Source organism: Coregonus clupeaformis, chromosome 12, assembly GCF_020615455.1.
Source record: "Coregonus clupeaformis isolate EN_2021a chromosome 12, ASM2061545v1, whole genome shotgun sequence".
Classification (NCBI taxonomy): Eukaryota; Metazoa; Chordata; class Actinopteri; order Salmoniformes; family Salmonidae; genus Coregonus; species Coregonus clupeaformis.
In genome coordinates this window covers 27,790,806-27,814,928 of record NC_059203.1, presented here as the reverse complement: position 1 = coordinate 27,814,928, position 24,123 = coordinate 27,790,806, and the positions used below count along the sequence as shown (strand labels likewise).

Below are 24,123 nucleotides of genomic sequence, written 5' to 3'. Positions count from 1 at the left end.
TAGGGTGTTCAATCAAAAACGCATATTTTGACCAATGGATAAAATAATCATAATCTGTTTAAAAGTTATTGGAGTTTTTATCATTGTAGGATGGCCAAAATTAGGGGAACTAAATTAATGGAGGTGGTCAAAAATCAGGAAAATAGCATAGCGTCAGTTAGGCTGGATGCTGTGTGAGAATGAAGGCTACCTGACAGGCTCACCTTTGAACTCGTCATCTTTCTTCTCAAATCCGGAGGACATAAAACAATATAGAGATAGATATCGATTTTGAGTAGTATTTTCATATTTTTTCAAAATTCCTGTTCTTTTTAAAAGATTTCTCACAAAAACAAGCGTATCTCTGAATTGTCAACGGAGCACTGAGTGTACCGCAAGCTTTTTATTTGCAAAGCCTTTTACATTTAATTCAGCTCGTGTCATGCTAATTTAGCTTTTTGCGACCCGTGGAAACAACTTTGCAGATGACCACCACAACATGTAAAATCCCCAAAAGTCGTTGTGAGAAAGCAGCACCACTCTGTCAACAGAGCTCGGTGCTTATTATCGGATGTATTAGGTTATGAAATCCGACTTTTTGGATATAATGTTAATGATATGTTAGAGAAAGACCCTACTGAACAATTCAGAACATGAAGAATCCTATTTGTCTTGGTAAAATCTATTTTATAACATACAGTGCCTTGCAAAAGTATTCATCCCCCTTGGAGTTTTTCCAATTTTGTTGCATTACAACCTGTAATTTAAATTGATTTTTTATTTGGATTTCATGTAATGGACATACACAAAATAGTCCAAATTGGTGAAGTGAAATGAAAAAAATTAATTTTTTCAAAAAATTCTAAAAAATAAATCACGGAAAAGTGGTGCGTGCATATGTATTCACCCCCTTTGCTGTGAAGCCCCTAAGTAAGATCTGGTGCAACCAATTACCTTCAGAAGTCACATAAATAGTTAAATAAAGTCCACCTGTGTGCAATCTAAGTGTCACATGATCTGTCACATGATCTCAGTATATATACACCTGTTCTGAAAGGCACCAGAGTCTGCAACACCACTAAGCAAGGGGCACCATGAAGACCAAGGAGCTATACAAACAGGTCAGGGACAGAGTTGTGGGGAAGCACAGATCAGGGTTGGGTTATAAAAAAATATCCGAAACTTTGAACATCCCATGGAGCACCATTAAATCCATTATAAAAAAATTGAAAGAATATGGCACTACAACAAACCTGCCAAGAGAGGGCCGCCCACCAAAACTCACGGACCAGGCAAGGAGGGCATTAATCAGAGAGGCAACAAAGAGACCAAAGATAACCCAGAAGGAGCTGCAAAGCTCCACAGCAGAGATTGGAGTATCTGTCCTTAGGATCACTTTAAGCCATACACTCCACAGAGCTGGCCTTTACGGAAGAGAGGCCAGAAAAAAGCCATTGCTTAAAAAAATAAATAAGCAAACACGTTTGGTGTTCGCCAAAAGGCATGTGGGAGACTCCCCAAACATATGGAAGAAGGTACTCTGGTCAGATGAGACTAACATTGAGCTTTTTGGACGTCAAGGAAAACGCTATGTCTGGCGCAAACCCAAACACCTCTCATCACCCCGAGAACACCATCCCCACAGTGAAGCATGGTGGTGGCAGCATCATGCTGTGGGGATGTTTTGCATCGGCAGGGACTGGGAAACTGGTCAGAATTGAAGGAATGATGGATGGCGCTAAATACAGGGAAATTCTTGAGGGAAACCTGTTTCAGTCTTCCAGAGATTTGAGACTGGGACGGAGGTTCACCTTCCAGCAGGACAATGACCCTAAGCATACTGCTAAAGCAACACTCGAGTGGTTTAAGGGGAAACATTTAAATGTCTTGAAATGGCCTAGTCAAAGTCCAGACCTCAATCCAATTGAGAATATGTGGTATGACTTAAAGATTGCTGTACACCAGCGGAACCCATCCAACTTGAAGGAGCTGGAGCAGATTTGCCTTGAAGAATGGGCAAAAATCCCAGTGGCTAGATGTGCCAAGCTTATAGAGACATACCCCAAGAGACGGCTCTACAAAGTATTGACTTTGGGGGTGAATAGTTATGCATGCTCAAGTTTGTAGTTTTTTTCTTGTTTGTTTCACAATAAAAAATATGTTGCATCTTCAAAGTTGTAGGCATGTTGTATAAATCAAATGATACTAACCCCCCAAAAATCCATTTTAATTCCAGGTTGTAAGGCAACAAAATAGGAAAAATGCCAAGGGGGGTGAATACTTTCGCAAGCCACTGTAAGGAAGTGAAATTTAATCACCAAAGCGCGTTTTCACCGACTCTGGGCAGAGTGGGTGGACACCATAAATAATGGTCTCTACTTCTACAGTACTAGGTATAGTCCAGTGGAGGGTGTGTGTGTGTGTGTTTGTGTCTAGGGCAGGGCTCTCTAACCCTGTTCCTGGAGAGCTACCCTAATCTAGCGCACCTGATTAAAAAAATTAGCTGGTTGATAAGCTGAATCAGGTTAGTTACAACTGGGGTTGGAGCGAAAACCTACAGGAGGGTAGCTCTCCAGGAACAGGGTTGGAGAGCCCTGGTCTAGGGCCTACTGTAGTGTACCTGTGATGTTGGTCCCCCTGTCCTCCTCAGAGTCATCATCTCCCAGCAGCCTCCTGTCCGGGTCCTGGCGGACCTCTGGTACGTAGAAATCACCCTGACGAGCCAGAGGACTCATGTAGTGGATCAGATCATCTCTGTAGATCTCCAGGAATGGGTGGGCACACAACTTCCTCTCCTGGGAGGAGAGAGGGAGGGGGGAGAGAGAGGGAGGTGGGAGGCAACAAACAGAAGGTGAGAAACAAGGGAGATTACATTACGGAGGATTATACAAGTCATGGGGAATGGAGGACTAGGTCCACGCACACATGCACACACACACACACACACACACACACACACACACACACACACACACACACACACACACACGCTAACACACACAAACACACACACTTCCTGTTGAAGGAGGATCTAACGGGGCTGAGGCCCGTCTTGTCCTATCAGTAAGATGGCGACAGTGTGGTGCATCTCTCTAGGGCAACCGAAACACAGAAAACAAACATACTGAGATACAATAGTTGCTCCTAATATTAATGCATTTCTAAGAAAATGTCATGACAACTTTAATAAGAATTGGACAATGACAGTGTATACATGTACAGTATGTATTCTGTGTAGACATACAGTGGGGTCTGACCATGTTATCTGATGGCGCCGGAGAAGATGGCTGCCGTTTTACAGCCCTCTAACCAATTGTACTATTATGTGTGTTTTTTCGCGTTATTTGTAATTTATTCTGTACATAATGTTTCTGCCATCGTCTCTTATAACCAAAAAGAGCTTCTGCATATCAGGACAGCGATTACTCACCTCGTATTGGACGAAGATTTTTTCTTCAACGAGGCGGCCGCAAAGGATATACTACAGACACCCGACAAGGCCCAAATCCCCGTCATTCGCAGGAGAAAGAGACGGAGATATCGTGGACGTAGGTCGGGGTGCCTCGTAAGGATCCGACGGCGAGCGAGTAAACTGCCTCTTCCATCAATTCTATTAGCCAATCTTCAATCATTGGAAAATCAATTAGATTACCTACGATTACGCTTATCCTACCAACGGGACATTCAAATCTGTAATATTTTTTTGTTTGTTTACATTTTAGTCATTTAGCAGACGCTCTTATCCAGAGCGACTTACAATTAGTGAGTGCATACATTTTTCATACTGGCCCCCCGTGGGAATCGAACCCACAACCCTTGCGTTGCAAGCGCAATGCTCTACCAACTGAGCTACAGGAGGGCCAATATAATATCTTATGTTTCACCGAGTCGTGGCTGAACGACGACATGGACAACATACAGCTAGCGGGCTATACGCTACATCGGCAGGATAGAACGGCTGACGGTAAGACAAGGGGTGGCGGTCTGTGTATATTTGTAAACAACAGCTGGTGCACAAAATCAAATACTATGAAAGTCTCAAGGTTTTGCTCGCCTGAGGTAGAGTACCTTATGATAAGCTGTAGACCACACTATTTACCAAGAGAGTTTTCATCTATATTTTTCATAGCAGTCTATTTACCACCACAAACCAATGCTGGCATTAAGATTGCACTCAATGAGCTGTATAAGGCCATAACTAAACAGGACAATGCACATCCAGAGGCAGCGTTCCTAGTGGCCGGGGACTTTAATGCAGGGAAACTTAAATCCGTCCTACCTCATTTCTACCAGCATGTTAAATGTGCAACCAGAGGAAAATAAACTCTAGACCAGGGGTGTCAAACTCATTTTAGCTCAGGGGCCACATGGAGGAAAATCTATTCCCAAGTGGGCCGGACCGGAAAAATCATGGTATATATAACTTAAAAACAACAACTTCAGATTGTTTTCTTTGTTTTAATACGATCAACATACAACATAAAGCTGGAGCCTGAGGACAGTGTGTCCAAAATAGTACAAGCACAACATCACTATTAATCATAAAACACGTCAAGTTTATTTGAAAATTCTAAAGAAAAAGAACACACAAACACACAATGCCTCAGTGATTAACAGAACTGTTTCACAGATCACAGAACTATATCAGGGTGTCATTTCTCAGGCAGAAATGTAGATAAAAATAATGAAATCCTGTTCCCCAAACAAGTGCAAGAACCACAGAGTCAAGAATAGGTTAAATATACAAATAAAATAGAATCAATTAAAAACAATAGCACATCAACATAAAAACATATAAACATAAATCTGAAAGCGTTGCTCAAACTCCCGTAACAGTCCCGTTATTTTATCTTTGAACCGCTTCATGTCTGCCACATGTTGGGTCGCGACACATTTTTCAGACAGGGGAAGTGAGCTGCATCACCACCGGCAAGTTGCGTCTCCCACAATGACAGCTTCAACTTGAAAGAACGTATGCTGTCATAATACTGCGTGACAACCTTGTTGCGCCCTTGCAGCTGTTTGTTCAAGTTATTCAGGTGCTCTGTAACATCCACCATAAATGCAAGGTCCTGCATCCATTCTGCGGAATGAAATTCTAACACTGGTTTGCCCTTTTCTTCCATGAACTGTTCAATTTCTTCTCGTAAATCAAAGAAACGCCTCAGCACAGCACCTCGGCTTAACCATCTTACCTCAGTGTGGTATGGCAGGCCATAGATGTGGTCTTTCTCTCTGAGAAGGCTGTCAAACTGACGGTGATTCAGGCTTCTGGATCGGATGAAATTAACAGTTTGGATGACCACCTTCATGACGTTATCCATCTTTAATGACTTGCAACACAAAGCCTCCTGGTGCAAAATACAGTGAAAAGTCAAAAATCACGTCCTCCATTTGCAGATTGCACTTTCTCTCTGAACTTTGTCACAACGCCTGCTTTTTCCCGATCATTGAGGGCGCACCATCTGTAGCCAGGCTGACAGCGCGGGGACCAGTCCACTCCGACCCTGTCCAGCGCGCCGACGAGTGCGGTAAAAATATCAGCTGCTGTCGTTGTATCTGTCATCGGCACCAACTCCACGAACTCCTCGGTGACGGTCAATGTGTCATCAACTCCGCGGATGAAAATGGCCAGTTGTGCAACATCTGTAATGTCCGTGCTTTCATCAATTGCAACCGAAAACGCAATAAATTACTTTACTTTTTGCTTCAACTGGCTGTCCAAATCCACTGAAAGATCGGAAATCCTGTCTGCAACTGTGTTTCTTGTCAGGCTGATATTTGCAAAAGCCTGCCGCTTTTCAGGGCACACAATCTCCGCTGCCTTCATCATGCATGTTTTTACAAATTCACCCTCACTAAATGGTTTTGAAGCCACTGCGATTTCATTAGCAATGAGGTAGCTAGCTTTCACTGCAGCGTCACTGATGTCTCGGCTGTGAGTAAACACAGACTGCTGTTTCTTCAGACCCGCCAACAGTTCATTCACCTTCTCTCATCTCCGCTGTCCTTGAAAGTTGTCATATTTGTCGGCATGAAGACTCACATAGTGGCGACGAAGGTTATATTCTTTCAGCACTGCAACATGCTCTGAACACACCAAACATACAGCTTTCCCATTCAATTCCGTGAATAAATAGGATGACCATTTTTCTTGGAACACTGCAATCTGCGTCCACTTTTCTTTTTTTTTTTTTTTTATCATCTCGCGGGCCGGATTAAACCCGTTTGCGGGCCTGATCCGGCCCGCACGTTTGACACCCCTGCTCTAGACCACCTTTACTCCACACACAGAGACGCATACACAAAACTCTCCCTCGCCCACCATTTGGCAAATCTGACCATAACTCTATCCTCCTGATTCCTGCTTATAAGCAAAAACTGAAGAAGGAAGCACCAGTGACTCGGTTAATAAAAAAGTGGTCAGATGACGCAGATGCTAAGCTACAGGACTGTTTTGCTAGCACAGACTGGAACATGTTCCGGGATTCTTCAGATAGCATTGAGGAGTACACCAAATCAGTCACTGGCTTCATCAATAACTGCATCATTGACGTCGTCCCCACAGTGACCGTACGTACAGTGGGGAGAACAAGTATTTGATACACTGCCGATTTTGCAGGTTTGCCTACTTACAAAGCATGTAAAGGTCTGTAATTTTTATCATAGGTACACTTAAACTGTGAGAGACGGAATCTCAAACAAAAATCCAGAAAATTACATTGTATGATTTTTAAGTAATTCATTTGCATTTTATTGCATGACATAAGTATTTGATCACCTACCAACCAGTAAGAATTCCGGCTCTCACAGACCTGTTAGTTTTTCTTTAAGAAGCCCTCCTGTTCTCCACTCATTACCTGTATTAACTGCACCTGTTTGAACTCGTTACCTGTATAAAAGACACCTGTCCACACACTCAATCAAACAGACTCCAACCTCTCCACAATGGCCAAGACCAGAGAGCTGTGTAAGGACATCAGGGATAAACTTGTAGACCTGCACAAGGCTGGGATGGGCTACAGGACAATAGGCAAGCAGCTTGGTGAAAAGGCAACAACTGTTGGCGCAATTATTAAAAAATGGAAGAAGTTCAAGATGACGGTCAATCACCCTCGGTCTGGGGCTCCATGCAAGATCTCACCTCGTGGGGCATCAATGATCATGAGGAAGGTGAGGGATCAGCCCAGAACTACACTGCAGGACCTGGTCAATGACCTGAAGAGAGCTGGGACCACAGTCTCAAAGAAAACCATTAGTAACACACTACGCCGTCATGGATTAAAATCCTGCAGCGCATGCAAGGTCGCCCTGCTCAAGCCAGCGCATGTCCAGGCCCGTCTGAAGTTTGCCAATGACCATCTGGATGATCCAGAGGAGGAATGGGAGAAGGTCATGTGGCCTGATGAGACAAAAATAGAGCTTTTTGGTCTAAACTCCACTCACCGTGTTTGGAGGAAGAAGAAGGATGAGTACAACCCCAAGAACACCATCCCAACTGTGAAGCATGGAGGTGGAAACATCATTCTTTGGGGATGCTTTTCTGCAAAGGGGACAGGACGACTGCACCGTATTGAGGGGAAGATGGATGGGGCCATGTATCGCGAGATCTTGGCCAACAACCTCCTTCCCTCAGTAAGAGCATTGAAGATGGGTCGTGGCTGGGTCTTCCAGCATGACAACGACCCGAAACACACAGCCAGGGCAACTAAGGAGTGGCTCCGTAAGAAGCATCTCAAGGTCCTGGAGTGGCCTAGCCAGTCTCCAGACCTGAACCCAATAGAACATCTTTGGAGGGAGCTGAAAGTCCGTATTGCCCAGCGACAGCCCCGAAACCTGAAGGATCTGGAGAAGGTCTGTATGGAGGAGTGGGCCAAAATCCCTGCTGCAGTGTGTGCAAACCTGGTCAAGACCTACAGGAAACGTATGATCTCTGTAATTGCAAACAAAGGTTTCTGTACCAAATATGAAGTTCTGCTTTTCTGATTAATCAAATACTTATGTCATGCAATAAAATGCAAATGAATTACCTAAAAATCATACAATGTGATTTTCTGGATTTTGGATTTTTAGATTCCGTCTCTCACAGTTGAAGTGTACCTATGATAAAAATTACAGACCTCTATATGCTTTGTAAGTAGGAAAACCTGCAAAATTGGCAGTGTATCAAATACTTGTTCTCCCCACTGTACATACCCCAAACAGAAGCCATGGATTACAGGCAACATCCGCATTGAGCTAAAGGGTAGAGCTGCCGCTTTCAAGGAGCGGGACTCTAACCCGGACGCTTATAAGAAATCCCGCTATGCCCTCCGACGAACCATCAAACAGGCAAAGAGTCAATACAGGACTAAGATTGAATCGTACTACACCGGCTCTGACGCTCGTCGGATGTGGCAGGGCTTGAAAACTATTACAGACTACAAAGGGAAGCACAGCCACGAACAGCCCAGTGACACAAGCCTACCAGACGAGCTAAACCACTTCTATGCTCGCTTCGAGGCAAGAAACACTGAAGCATGCATGAGAGCACCAGCTGTTCCGGATGACTATGTGATCACGCTCTCCGTAACCGATGTGAGTAAGACTTTTAAGCCGGTCAACATTCACAAGGCCGCAGGGCCAGACGGATTACCAGGACATGTACTCCGAGCATGTGCTGACCAACTGGCAAGTGTCTTCACTGACATTTTCAACATGTCCCTGACTGAGTCTGTAATACCAACATGTTTCAAGCAGACCACCATAGTCCCCGTGCCCAAGGACACTAAGATAACCTGCCTAAACGACTACCGACCCATAGCACTGACGTCTGTAGCCATGAAGTGCTTTGAAAGGCTGGTCATGGCTCACAACACCATTATCCCAGAAACCCTTGACACACTCCAATTTGCATACCGCCCCAACAGATCCACAGATGATGCAATCTCTATTGCACTCCACACTGCCCTTTCCCACCTGGACAAGAGGAACACCTATGTGAGAATGCTATTCATTGACTACAGCTCAGCGTTCAACACCATAGTGCCCTCAAAGCTCATCACTAAGTTAAGGATCCTGGGACTAAACACCTCCCTCTGCAACTGGATCCTGGACTTCCTGACGGGCCGCCCCCAGGTGGTAAGGGTAGGTAACAACACATCTGCCACGCTGATCCTCAACACGGGGGCCCCTCAGGGGTGCGTGCTCAGTCCCCTCCTGTACTCCCTGTTCACCCATGACCAGGCATGACTCCAACACCATCATTAAGTTTGCCGACGACACAACAGTGGTAGGCCTGATCACCGACAACGATGAGACAGCCTATAGGGAGGAGGTCAGAGACCTGGCCGTGTGGTGCCAGGATAACAACCTCTCCCTCAACATGACCAAAACAGAGGAGATGATTGTGGACTACAGGAAAAAAAAGAGGACTGAGCACGCCCCCATTCTCATCGACGGGGCTGTAGTGGAACAGGTTGAGAGCTTCAAGTTCCTTGGTGTCCACATCACCAACAAACTATCATGGTCCAAACACACCAAGACAGTCATGAAGAGGGCACGACAAAGCTTATTCCCCCTCAGGAGACTGAAAAGATTTGGCATGGGTCCTCAGATCCTCAAAAAGTTGTACAGCTGCACCATCAAGAGCATCCTGACTGGTTGCATCACCGCCTGGTATGGCAACTGCTCAGCCTCCGACCGCAAGGCACTACAGAGGGTAGTGCGTACAGCCCAGTACATCACTGGGGCCAAGCTTCCTGCCATCCAGGACCTCTATACCAGGCGGTGTCAGAGGAAGGCCCTCAAAATTGTCAAAGACTCCAGCCACCCTAGTCATAGACTGTTCTCTCTGCTACCACACGGCAAGCGGTACCGGAGTGCCAAGTCTAGGTCCAAAAGTATTCTCAACAGCTTCTACCCCCAAGCCATAAGACTCCTGAACAGCTAATCATGGCTACCCGGATTATTTGCACCCCCACCCCATCTTTTTACGCTGCTGCTACTCTGTTAATTATTTATGTATAGTCACTTTAACTCTACCCACATGTACATATTACCTCAACTACCTCAACTAGCCGGTGCCCCCGCACATTGACTCTGCACTGGTACCCCCCTGTATATAGCCTCCCTACTGTTATTTTATTTTACTTCTGCTCTTTTTTTCTCAACACTTTTTTGTTGTTGTTTTATTTTACTTTTTTATTAAGAAATAAATGCATTGTTGGTTAAGGGCTGTAAGTAAGCATTTCATGGTAATGTCTACACCTGTTGTATTCGGCGCATGTGGCAAATAAAATTGATTTGATTTGATTTGAATGATTGACATCCTTAATAAAGATTAGCAATAATGACTGTATAAAATAAATAATACAAATACTAAGCTATATTGTATGCAGAAAATAATTGGTAAATGATATTATGTTATGCTAATACAATCGTTAAGAGAAAATTGTTGCCACCCCTTATAAATAAAGTAGTCAAAGATTTAGTCCTATCTGACATGAGTTGGAGGCTGAAGGACACATGACCTCTATAGTAACTGCTATGTTGTGTTACTTTAATAAATGTTTCTAATAATGCCAGTGTACATAAAACAGTTAATAATTAAAAGACAAGCCTTTGAAGGTCTAGTCACATGCAGTTAGCCTAATAAAAATGGATGATGCCTGAAGTGTGTGTCTGTACTATATGAATGTGCATTCGTACAGTGGCTTGTGAAAGTATTCACCCCCCTTGGCATTTTTCCTATTTTGTTGCCTTACAACCTGGAATTAAAATGGATTTTTGGGGGGTTTGTATCATTTGATTTACACAACATGCCTACCACTTTGAAGATGCAAAACAGAAAACCTGAGCTTGCATAACTATTCATCCCCCCCAAAGTCAATACTTTGTAGAGCCACCTTTTGCAGCAATTACAGCTGCAAGTCTCTTGGGGTGTGTCTCTATAAGCTTGGCACATCTAGCCACTGTGATTTTTGCCCATTCTTCAAGGCAAAACTGCTCCAGCTCCTTCAAGTTGGATGGGTTCCGCTGGTGTACAGCAATCTTTAAGTCATACCACAGACTCTCAATTGGATTGAGGTCTGGGCTTTGACTAGGCCATTTCAAGACATTTAAATGTTTCCCCTTAAACCATTTGAGTGTTGCTTAAGCAGTATGCTTAGGGTCATTGACCTGCTGGAAGGTGAACCTCCGTCCCAGTCTCAAATCTCTGGAAGACTGAAACAGGTTTCCCTCAAGAATTTCCCTGTATTTAGCGGTATCCATCATTCCTTCAATTCTGACCAGTTTCCCAGTCCCTGCCGATGCAAAACATCCCCACAGCATGATGCTGCCATCACCATGCTTCACTGTGGGGATGTTGTTCTCGGGGTGATGAGAGGTGTTGGGTTTGCGCCAGACATAGCGTTTTCCTTGACGTCCAAAAAGCTCAATTTTAGTCTCATCTGACCAGAGTACCTTCTTCCATATGTTTGGGGAACACCAAACGTGTTTGCTTATTTTTTTCTTTAAGCAATGGCTTTTTTCTGGCCACTCTTCTGTAAAGCCCAGCTCTGTGGAGTGTATGGCTTAAAGTGGTCCTAAGGACAGATACCCCAATCTCCGCTGTGGAGCTTTGCAGCTCCTTCAGGGTTATCTTTGTCATCTCTTTGTTGCCTCTCTGATTAATGCCCTCCTTGCCTGTTCCGTGAGTTTTGGTGGGCGGCCGTCTCTTGGCAGGTTTGTTGTGGTGCCATATTCTTTCCATTTTTTAATAATGGATTTAATGGTGCTCTGTGGGATGTTCAAAGTTTCTTATATTTTTTTATTACCCAACCCTGATCTGTACTTCTCCACAACTTTGTTCGTGACCTGTTTGGAGAGCTCCTTGGTCTTCATGGTGCCGCATGCTTGGTGGTGCCCCTTGCTTAGTGCTGTTGCAGAGTCTGGGGCCTTTCAGAACAGGTGTATATATACTGAAATCATGTGACACTTAGTTTGCACACAGGTGGACTTTATTTAGCTAATTATGTGACTTGTCAAGGTAATTGGTTGCACCAGATCTTATTTAGGGGCTTCATAGCAAAGGGGGTGAATACATATGCACGCACCACTTTTCCGTTATTTATTTAGTATAATTTTTAATAAGTTATTTTTTTCATTTCAATTCAACAATTTGGACTATTTTGTGTATGTCCATTACATGAAATCCAAATAAAAATCTATTTAAATTACAGGTTGTAATGCAACAAAATAGGAGAAACGCCAAGGGGGATGAATTATTTTGCAAGGCACTGTATGTGTATGTGTTTTCAACGGCCCGCTTGTGTATAGTATCTTCTGACAAGGGGGGTTTTGTTAAGAGCCCCAACACTTGCTGTTTTGGAAACATAAGGAACGTATCTTTCATATGAGTGAGAAAAAAACATCTAAAACACAAAAGGGAAAATACTACACACCTTTGGGTTAGTGTTCCAACACGGCCATATCTCCATGTTACAGCGCTTGTTTGCGGAAGACAGACAGAAGACATAGGCCACCACCTGTGCTAATTAGCTATCTAGCGTGCTCCAAACACCTGTGTGTAAGCTAACTGGGGAGAAAGTGTAGTTTGTCAACTGGAGGCACACACAGTGTATGGGTCTGTGCAAAACAGCTACAGTAGGTGTATCTTTTTATATTTGAAAGATTATTTCTCGCTGACATTAAAGATAAGGGGCACATCAGCATATGTTTCGAAAACCGTTTCAAAAGCGATTATTATTGACGTTTCTAAAAGTTAAAACACAGCGTCGAACTTGGAGTTTACACGGAGCCAAACGTGGGCGAATATAATGGTTGAAAACCCTACATACAGAGAAGGGTTTTCGAGAGCTACGTTACATCCCTAATATTGAGGTGTCACACGGACTGCGGCTGTTTACTTGTGGGGCACCAGCGCATTGATTCCACACATGGGCAAAATGTGGCAATATAAGTTGGAAGCTATTCCCCTACACTTTTTATTTGCTACTGCTAAGGAGACATGGCCAGTCCCATATGGTCTACCACACAATTGCTTAAAAAAAACACAAATATTGCTGTCTCCCTTCGTTTAAGGCAGGCTATTGAATTTACACTACATGACCAAAAGTATGTGGACACCTGCTTGTCGAACATCTCATTCCAAAATCATGGGCATTAATATGGAGTTGGTCCCCCCTTTGCTGCTATAACAGCCTCCACTCTTCTGAGAACTGTTTCCACTAGATGTTGGCACATTGCTGCGGGGACTTGTTTCCATTCAGCCTCAAGAGGATTAATGAGGACGGAATCTGATGTTGGGCGATTAGGCCTTGCTCGCAGTCTGCGTTCCAATTCAGGGCTCTGTGCAGGCCAGTCAAGTTCTTCCACACTGATCTCGACAAACCATTTCAGTATGGACCTCGCTTTGTGCACGGGGGCATTGTCATGCTGAAACAGGACAGGGCCTTCCCCAAACTGTTGCCACAAAGTTGGAAGCACAGAATCATCCAGAATGTCATTGTATGCTGTAGCGTTAAGATTTCCCTTCACTGAAACTAAGGGGCCTAGCCCAAACCATGAAAAACAGCCCAAGACCATTATTCCTCCTCCACCAAACTTTACAGTTGGCACTACGTATTTGGGCAGGTTGAGTTCTCCTGGCTTCCACCAAACCCAGATTTGTCTGTTGGACTGCCAGATGGGGAAGCGTGATTCATCACTCCAGAGAACGCGTTTCCACTGCTCCAGTCCAATGGCGGCAAGCTTTACACCACTCCAGCCGACACTTGGCACTGCGCATGGTGATCTTAGGCTTGTGTGCTCAGCCATGGAAAACTATTTCATGAAGCTCCCAATGAACAGTTCTTGGGCTGACGTTGCTTCCAAAGGCAGTTTGGAACTTGGTAGTGAGTGTTGCAACCGAGGACAGATGATTTTTACGCGCTATGCGCTTCAGCATTTGGTGGTCCCGTTCTGTGAGCTCTTCATTACGGGCCATTCTACAATGTTTGTCTATGGATTTTGGAGCACTTAAATGCTCCATACATACAAAAAAATTGTCATATAAACCATATTGATAATTATAAATGATGACAATGGATTAAGAGCTATTGCTCCGACAGCTACAGTATCCTATTAGATTTTTTAGGCTTGCATATCTGTTGTTATATTTACTTTTTTACTAACTAAACTGTAAAGGTCTGAAAATGGTTACTTATTTTATGTTTTACTTTATTTATTTTTTAATGATTAAGAGACTCCATGTGTAAGGCTGACACTCGCCGTTATGCTGCAACCATGTTATGATAGTGCAGGGCGGGGGGAACTGGGGAGAAGGGGCTGGGGGGAGGGTGGGGATGGTTTACAGGGAGGGTTTTCTGGGTGGGGAACGACCAATGGGTTTCCCTGTGGGTCCTGCTTTTTGTTACGTATCCATGGGCTTATCAACACTAAAGATAACAATTATATCATGTAATATAACATTGATTTCTGAAAAACAATGGCAACACTAGCTGTTCTCTCCTAGAATTTGAAAGGTTTTAATTGTCCTCTCAAACATTCCAGCTGTCTTGATATCTTAGCAAGAAACCATATTCATATAGCAATGCTCCAAGAAACACACCTGCGCCATAAGGACTCACATAGAATGCAGAACCATTTGTACAAAGTGGCTGCTTTTTCATCAGCCCCAAACAAAACTAAAGGTGTAATCATAATGATACATAAGAAACTCAAAATCACCATCTTGGGTAAAGGCGAAGATAAAGGAGGCAGAAACAATTTCCTTAAATGTATCCATAATGTGAAGAGAATTGCCTATATTAATGTGTATGCTCCAAATTCATGTGATCCTAAGTTTTTTGATTCTCTGAAAAACATATTGTTATAATTAACTGAATTCCATCTGGTTATTGGGACAGACATTAATGCTATTTTGGACATGCGGGACAAATATAATAAGATCAAATACAATCCACACGCATAAAACATTCTCCTGAATTGATTTTATACATTTTAATTTGAGATTTTAGTCATTTAGCAGACGCTCTTATCCAGAGCGACTTACAGTTAGTGAGTGCATACGTTTTTCATAATGGCCCCCCGTGGGTAATCGAACCCACAACCCTGGCGTTGCAAGCTACAGGAGGCCTATATCATATAGAACTCCATTTTTAAATATTACGAAAATCGAAATATGAGCTTGTCCAATCACCACACCTTCTACTGCCAACTACACATTTCAGAATCTCCTAAAAGAGCCAAAAGATGGCGTTTCAACGTTTCATTACTACAAAATCCTACATTCTGTGATCAAGATGGCCTTTTTTCCTTTATTCAGATTACAACCTCTCACTTTCAGTTATTTGAAAAGGAAATCATCTCCCAAATATCACTATTTCTAAAACAAGCCATTGAAAGTTGGTTGAAATTTCAATGTAATCCTCCAGAAACGACAGAACAAACAATGCAACAAATATTGTGGTTAAACTGAAATATAGTAATTGATAAAAAAACATAATTTTTTGAAAAAAGGTTTAAAAAAGGTATAATCTTCGTAAATTACAGTGGGGGAAAAAAATTTTTGTCAGCCACCAATTGTGCAAGTTCTCCCACTTAAAAAGATGAGAGAGGCCTGTAATTTTCATCATAGGTACACGTCAACTATGACAGACAAATTGAGAAAAAAAAAATCCTGAAAATCACATTGTAGGATTTTTAATGAATTTATTTGCAAATTATGGTGGAAAATACAAACAAGCAAGATTTCTGGCTCTCACAGACCTGTAACTTCTTCTTTAAGAGGCTCCTCTGTCCTCCACTCGTTACCTGTATTAATGGCACCTGTTTGAACTTGTTATCAGTATAAAAGACACCTGTCCACAACCTCAAACAGTCACACTCCAAACTTCACTATGGCCAAGACCAAAGAGCTGTCAAAGGACACCAGAAACAAAATTGTAGACCTGCACCAGGCTGGGAAGACTGAATCTGCAATAGGTAAGCAGCTTGGTTTGAAGAAATCAACTGTGGGAGCAATTATTAGGAAACGGAAGACATACAAGACCACTGATAATCTCCCTCGATCTGGGGCTCCACGCAAGATCTCACCCCGTGTCAAAATGATCACAAGACCGGTGAGCAAAAATCCCAGAACCACACGGGGGGGGACCTAGTGAATGACCTGCAGAGAGCTGGGACCAAAGTAACAAAGCCTACCATCAGTAACACACTACGCCGCCAGGGACTCAAATCCTGCAGTGCAAGACGTGTCCCCCTGCTTAAGCCAGTACATGTCCAGGCCCGTCTGAAGTTTGCTAGAGTGCATTTGGATGATCCAGAAGAGGATTGGGAGAATGTCATATGGTCAGATGAAACCAAAATAGAACTTTTTGGTAAAAACTCAACTCGTCGTGTTTGGAGGACAAAGAATGCTGAGTTGCATCCAAAGAACACCATAACTACTGTGAAGCATGGGGGTGGAAACATCATGCTTTGGGGCTGTTTTTCTGCAAAGGGACCAGGACGACTGATCCGTGTAAATGAAAGTATGAATGAGGCCATGTATCGTGAGATTTTGAGTGAAAACCTCCTTCCATCAGCAAGGGCATTGAAGATGAAACGTGTCTGGGTCTTTCAGCATGACAATGATCCCAAACACACCGCCCGGGCAACGAAGGAGTGGCTTCGTAAGAAGCATTTCAAGGTCCTGGAGTGGCCTAGCCAGTCTCCAGATCTCAACCCCATAGAAAATCTTTGGAGGGAGTTGAAAGTCCGTGTTGCCCAGCGACAGCCCCAAAACATCACAGCTCTAGAGGAGATCTGCATGGAGGAATGGGCCAAAATACCAGCAACAGTGTGTGAAAACCTTGTGAAGACTTACAGAAAACGTTTGACCTGTGTCATTGCCAACAAAGGGTATATAACAAAGTATTGAGAAACTTTTGTTATTGACCAAATACTTATTTTCCACCATAATTTGCAAATAAATTATTTAAAAATCCTAATCTCATTTTGTCTGTCATAGTTGACGTGTACCTATGATGGAAATTACAGGCCTCTCTCATCTTTTTAAGTGGGAGAACTTGCACAATTGGTGGCTGACTAAATACTTTTCCCCACTGTATAAACAATAGGCTAAATGTAGGCCCATTTTCTTGCGGCCAATGAGGAGATTCGGGATCTTTCCCCCATGGCATCTTTCCCCCACCCGTTTTCAAATAAAATAAAATAAACTTTTATTGGTCGCTTACACAGATTTGCAGATGTTATCGCAGATGCAGCGAAATGCTTGTGTTTCTAGCTCAAACAGTGCAGTAATACCTAGCAATAAAACAATAAAATATTGTTATTTCGACCAATTGACATTAGATTTTTAAACGTGTATTTTTCCCTATATAAACACGCTATGTGTTTTAATAAAATCAACTAAATGTAGGCTAATGAGCTTGTCTGATGCTTTATGCACACTGTAATTAAATAATTAAGACACACAAATGACTCGAGTGAGCCAGAGATCAAGATAGCCTATCCAGAAGAAAAAAACCTGTTCCCAACCCTCCTCCTTCAGCTGGTGCTGGCCTTCGCAGATTCTGCGGTTATGCTCCTGAAGTTGCCGGTAATAGGATACACCAGGGGTCGGCAACCTTTTCCATTTGGAGTGCCAATTTATCTTACCATTTCTACCAATCTGCGTGCCAGTTATGATTTTCGTGTGCACATTTTCATGGAACAGTTTCATTTCATTTAAAATAAAGTCTTCGTATCACAAAATCATGTTTATGTGGTTAATAAACATTTTAAAAGTAACTTCTATTGCCAATGCCAATTATGTAAAAGTTGCCTTCATAAAGCCAACAAGTAAAAACATTGCAGCCTGCAGGTAGAAAATATCCTGATAAAAATAAATATCCTATTAATCACATTGGCTACGCATGGCCTGTCTGCAAGGAACTTGAAACATTGTATCAACTATCAACTTGGTCCAGCCTGAAGCTCTTGCTAGCAAACTTGCAACATTGTGTAAAATATTCTGGGCCCTTAGTTTATGGCACCAGTGAGCTCCAGACAGACACAGCTGTAGACTATTTGTGCAAGGGATAAGAAGTAATCAGGTAGGCCTATTTTATGACGTTTCCACCGGATCAGAAGATGACATGCTTTTCTCCTTTCACGCCAAGTGGTTATCGAAAGTAAAGCTGAAAATATATTTCAAATAGGCTACGTTGACAAACTATTGTCATTCTCAATGGATGTAAAAACAGACTTACTTTCTGTTTGAGGTGAAGAAAAAAATACTTTGAGAAGCTCCACAGTGGTGGTGAGTTAAGACAATCAGAAATACTATCAGATCCCCAAATTGACATATTTATAGGCCTACATTTGCGCGCAGGCCAGGTAGCCTAGGCCTACTTCAATGCATAATCAGGTGCGCGTCCTTACTCAACATTGACAGGAGCACTACAAACAAAAGACAACGAATAAATTGACAACTCCTAAATGGAGTGAAATAAACCAAAACGTGTTCCTCACAAGTGTAGCCTAGGTTGTGCAGTTAGCAAACAACGTGTCCATTCTGACAATGAGAATGGTAAAAGACTGTAATAATAATATATTAAATGCATTAACAGAAATTACCGTAACCAAACAAACACTGTAGATTAGAAATTATGGTAATTAACGGTACATGTACTACATGTACTACTGGTGATACTGGTGTGCCATCCCCATGGATTCCACAATGGATTAGTCCACTGAGACAGGCGTGAATCAGACGGATGTCTCGTGTGCCATGAAAATATATATGTATTTGCGACTGCTCAACAAAAACAAATATTGGTCGATCAACAGCCTATCGACCAGACAATCAACCAATCGACTAAATGGGGTCAGCCCTAATACACACATAATCCCAAAAAATAAGAACATAAATTATATAGGATGAACCATCACTAGAATACAGTATATACTGTACTTATACAATGGGTGAAACTGTAAACATTATTAAAGTGACCAGTGTTCACTGCGGCCCCGTCGATGTGGGTGGGGGCCTGCTCTCTCTGCTGTCTTCTGTAGTCCATGATCAGCTCCTTCGTTTTGGTGACGTTGAAGGAGAGGTTATTTTCCTGGCACTCCGCCTGGGCTCTCACCTCCTTCCTGTAGGCTGTCTCATCGTTGTTGGTAATCAGGCCTACCACTGTTGTGTCGTCAGCAAACTTGATGTTTGAGTTGGAGACATACGTGGCCATGCAGTCATGGTGAACAGGGAGGGGGCTGAGCACGCACCCCTGTGGGGCCCCTGTGTTGAGGATCAGTGTGGCAGAGGTGTTGTTGCCTACCTTTACTACTTGGGGTCGGCCCATCAGGAAGTCCAGGAGCCAGTTGCATAGGGAGGGGTTCAGACCCAGGCCCCTGAGCTTAGTGATGAGCTAGGAGGGCACTATGGTGTTGAAGGCTGAGCTGTAGTCAATGTACAGCATTCTTACATAGGTATTTCTGTTGTCCAGGTGGGATAGGGCAGTGTGCAGTGCAATGATGCGGTGCAGTGATGCGATCGCGTCATCTGTGGATCGGATGCGGCGATATGTGAATTATAATGGGTCTAGGGTGTTGGGTATGGTCCTTAACTAGCCTCTCAAAGCACTTCATGATGACAGAAGTGAGTGCTACGGGGCGATCGTCATTTAGTTCAGTTACCTTTGTTTTCTCGGGTACAGGAACAATGGTGGACATCTTGAAGCAAGTGGGGACAACAGACTGGGATATGAAGATATTTCTTCTCACCCATCTACACACAGTACCCCATTATGACAAAGTGAAAACATGTTTTTAGATTTTTGTGCAAATTTATTGAAAATGAAATGCAGATAACTAATTTACATAAGAATTCACCCCCCTTTGCTATGACACTCCAAATTGAGCTCAGGTGCATCCAATTTCCTTTGATCATCCTTGAGAAGTCACTACAACTTGATTGGAGTCCACCTGTGGCCAATTCAATTATTTGGACATGATTTAGAAAGAAACACACCTATCTATATAAGGTCCCACAGTTGACAGTGCATGTCAGAGTAGAAACTATACCATGAAGTCCAAGGAACTGTACGTAGATATCCGAGATATAATTTTGATGAGGAATATACGTATCTAGGGAAGGTTATACAACAATTTCTAGAGTGTTGAAAGTTTCCAAGAGCACAGTGGTCTCCATCATTGAAAAAAATAATAATAATATGGAACTACCCAGACTCTGCCTAGAGCTAGCTGTCCGACCAAACTGAGCAACCGGGCAAGAAGGACCTTAGTCAGGGAGGTGACCAAGAACCCAATGACCACTCTCACAGAACTACAGAGTTCCTTGGCTGAGATGGGAGAACCTGCCAGAAGCACAACAGTCTCTACAGTACTTCACCAATCTGGGCTTTATGGGAGAGTGGCCAGACGGAAGCCACTCCTGAGAAAAAGGCACATGACCGCATGCTTGGAGTTTGCAAAAAGGCACGTGAAAGACTCTGAGATGACAAGGCAAAATATTATGTGGTCTGACGAGACAACAATTTTACTCTTTGGCCTGAATGCAAAGCGCTATGTCTGGAGAAAACCAGTCACAGCTCATCACCTGTCTAACACCATTCCTACCGTGAAACATGGTGGTGGCAGCATCATGCTAAGGGGGTGCTTTTCAGCGGAATGGACTGGGAGACTGGTAAGGATAGAGGGAACAATGAATGGAGCCAAATACAGGCAAATCCTTGATGAGAACCTGCTTCAGAGTGCAAACGACCTTAGACTGGGGCAAAGATTTACTTTCCAACAGGACAATGTCCCCAAGCATACATCTAAAGCAACGCTGGAATGGCTTCAGAACAGGAATGTGAACGTTCTTGAGTGGCCCAGCCAAAGTCCAGACTTGAATCCCATTGAAAATCTGTGGAAAGACTTCAAGATTGCTTTTCACTGCCGTTCCCCATCTAATTTAACAGAGCTTGAGAAAATCTGCAAGGAAGAATGGGAGAAAATCCCCAAATCCAGATGTGCATAGCTGATACAGACATACCCAAGAAGACTGAAAGCTGTAATCGCCGCCAAAGGTGCTTCTACAAAGTATTGACTCAGGGGTGTGAAAACGTATGTAAATTAGATATTTCTGTATTTCGTTTTTTATAAATTTGCTAGCATTTCTAAAAAACACATTTTCACTTTGTCATTATGGGGTATTGTGTGTAGATGGGTGAGAAAACAATTACATTTAATCCATTTTGTGGAATGTGGAATAAGTCAAGGGGAATGAATACTTTCTGAAGGTACTTTATAACTACAAACACAGTTATGTTTTGGAGTTTTTACATATTTATTAACTTATTTCCAGATACTGTATCTTCGGAACTACACACAATGCACTATTTCTCAACGTCATATGGAGGATCTAGTCTGTGCTACCGAGTTCGTATGCTAGCTCAAGGTGGCTAACGTTAGCCACACCTCATGCTCTTCACAGACTTTGTGGCTGTGTTATCTAGTGGGAACGCATTAGCACTGCAGGCTCTAGTACCTTCTTTCTGTGGGCTCAAAACGAAAGAGAAAATCATACCTGCTTGCTCAAATTGTGTAATGGTGGTACTTCGTCTGTTCTCCTTTTTGTTTTGTCAACTTTTCGGCATGTTCTCTGTGAAGTAGGCTACGGGAGTTTTGCAACTGTTTTCACCTTGGCTTAATGCTAGCGCGCTAGCTGACTGACATCTGGAATCTATCCATTTTAGATTTTTCTCACTATAGCTATTGGATTTTCCCTGACTCTTACCATCGGATGAATCTGTAAGTCTCTGCTCTTTTGATCTGCGGTTATTTTAGTTGTGTTGTGCTAGTTGTGTTCTAACTGGTTTCCAGTAGTTGGGCTCTAGAATGCTGACCATAGCCGTGCTAGTTGGCTAGGCTGGCTAGGCTAATAGCTAATGTTAGATGGCTAAATAGTTAATGTTAGCTGGCTGGCTAGCTTTATTTTATATTTAGCTGGCTGGCTATCTTGCTGGCTAAGATAACTGCATATAGCTAACATTCTTAGTTTTTTGGTTAGATGGCGTTATGTATTTCCAAAACTTTGGTTGACTTTAATGTAGCTGTAAGCTGACTCATTCAGTGCTAATGTAACGTTTGCAGGCTGGTAGGGCTAACATTAGCCGGATAGTAGGGCTAATGTTAGCAGGCTAGTTGGCTAGCAACCTTGCAAGTTGATTTTTTTATAATAAATTCATAAAGTATTTGCTTGTAAGAAACCAGTTGTCATGAGTAGTCACGATTTGGTTTATTTTGAAGTTATACTTTTGAAGTTATTTCTGTTGGAGTTTACATTATAGGGAATAGGCTGGTTTGCCAGGTCCTCTATATTACATCACACTCGGAAAAACATTTTCCGACATGACTTCGGAATTCTGATCGATTTTATGTAATAACTCAAAAATGTGGTTACGTTTATACTACCTACCCTTTAAACTCTTCTTTACTAAACCTCCCGAATGTGCCTGTTGACAGAAGGGGTAGGCCCTTTCAGCTCCTTCTACCCAGAAACATATTTTTTTTTATCTTCAACTATTTTTGCTATCTATTTACTGATTTAACACAGATGTGGCCAGAGAAACGGCACAGTAACATACACCCATCCCATGTATGCCTCATCTGTCCATGCTTACACACATACGCGCACGCCGGCATGCATGAACACACACACACTTACACACCTACGTAGAGTAATTGTGATTTAGCTAAAAAAAATAGGAGAGATAAAGAATCTTAAGACTGTACTCTTGTTATTCAGGTCAGTGACTTCTAAACACACCTCTGTTGCCTTCTTGTGCATTTGGCATGGCTGAACGGAGCAGGGTGAAAGAGGCTGTCGCTAAAATGAAGGCTCAATTCTGCCTGGTGGTGAAAATACAGTATCTAGTCACAGTCTTGTATGGAGATTTGTCAATCATTTACCCCTCTGCCTCAGTGACCACTCTCTGCACTTCGGTAATCCGACTAGACAATTGAGGGTAGAGGGAAGATTAGGTCTAGGCTATGCTGTCAGCACCTCTAATCAGGGTACATTTGCAATATTAAAATGTTTGAAGTGTCCTGTTGATAAAGTTTATTTTTAATTTTTTTGCAAATGAGACCAACATGTCTTGGAGGGAGGGAAGAAGAGAGACATACGCAGATATCAACATTGACCAGAAAAGTGGCTGTAAAACACAGAAAGTAGGAGAGGATGTAAGAGGAAGAGAGGAAGAGTGAGATGGGGGAGTGGGGAGAAGGATGAATAGCAGCAACAGTGTGAAAGAGAGACAGAGAGGGAGGGATAGAGGCCTGTCACCATTTGACACTTGCCTATACCCCTATCTCAGATTGAGTGGTCTGCCCCATAATCTCCTGTCTCAGATTGTGTCTGCCCCTAGTGCCCCGTAATCCCACAGATTACAGGCATTAGACCACACAGGAACCGGCCAAGTGTCACAAACCCGTAAATTAAATACTTTGTCCATGAGAAGGAGGGCTAAACTGTATTTGATATAATGTTCCAAACACAATAACGGAGTCTGGTACGAGTGCTTTTAGCTTTGCTGCCCCCTCATCTTGAAACACTTTGCAGAAGTACCTGAAACTAGATTATTTTATTCCGATTTATGATTTTAAAATCACAGATGGGAGGGCTGCTGACCACCAATCGCACGTTTTTAAATCAGCTCTTTTAAGCTTTTTTATGTACTATGCACCATTTTAACTTCCATTCATTGTTTTGTTTTATGTTGCATTTTTATGTTGTGTTTTATGTTGTTTGCTAAGTATGCTGCTTTCTTGGCCAGGGCTCACTTATAAAAGAGATGTAAATCTCAATGTGACCTTGCTGGTAAAATAAGGGAGAAATAATCATATAAAACTATTTTGTATTTGATGCTGCCCCTTTGCTAAGTAAGATGCGCTGGGTTCATAGCATCTTGGATGAACTTTCTCACTGGGTGTGGTTAGTGTCTATTAATTTGTGGTTGATGTGATCAATATATTGTGTTTTATTATTCTTAATTTTTTTTGTACAATTAAACCATAATTAAGGAAGATATCTCAAACTCCTGCAAGCACTTGTATACCATTACTTTATAAAATCCCTGTCATTATTGACAGTCTTGCACCGCTTTACCC

General features: G+C 42.7%; 1 protein-coding gene across 1 annotated transcript in view; it reads right to left on the bottom strand.

The window, feature by feature from the left end:
- Positions 1-24,123, bottom strand: part of LOC121578150 (testis-expressed protein 264 homolog) — a 120,555-nt gene that overhangs the window by 23,564 nt on the left and 72,868 nt on the right. The window contains exon 3 of the mRNA XM_041892303.2: positions 2,600-2,774. Coding sequence (XP_041748237.1) covers positions 2,600-2,774 — 175 coding nt within the window. The remainder of the gene's footprint in view (positions 1-2,599; positions 2,775-24,123) is intronic.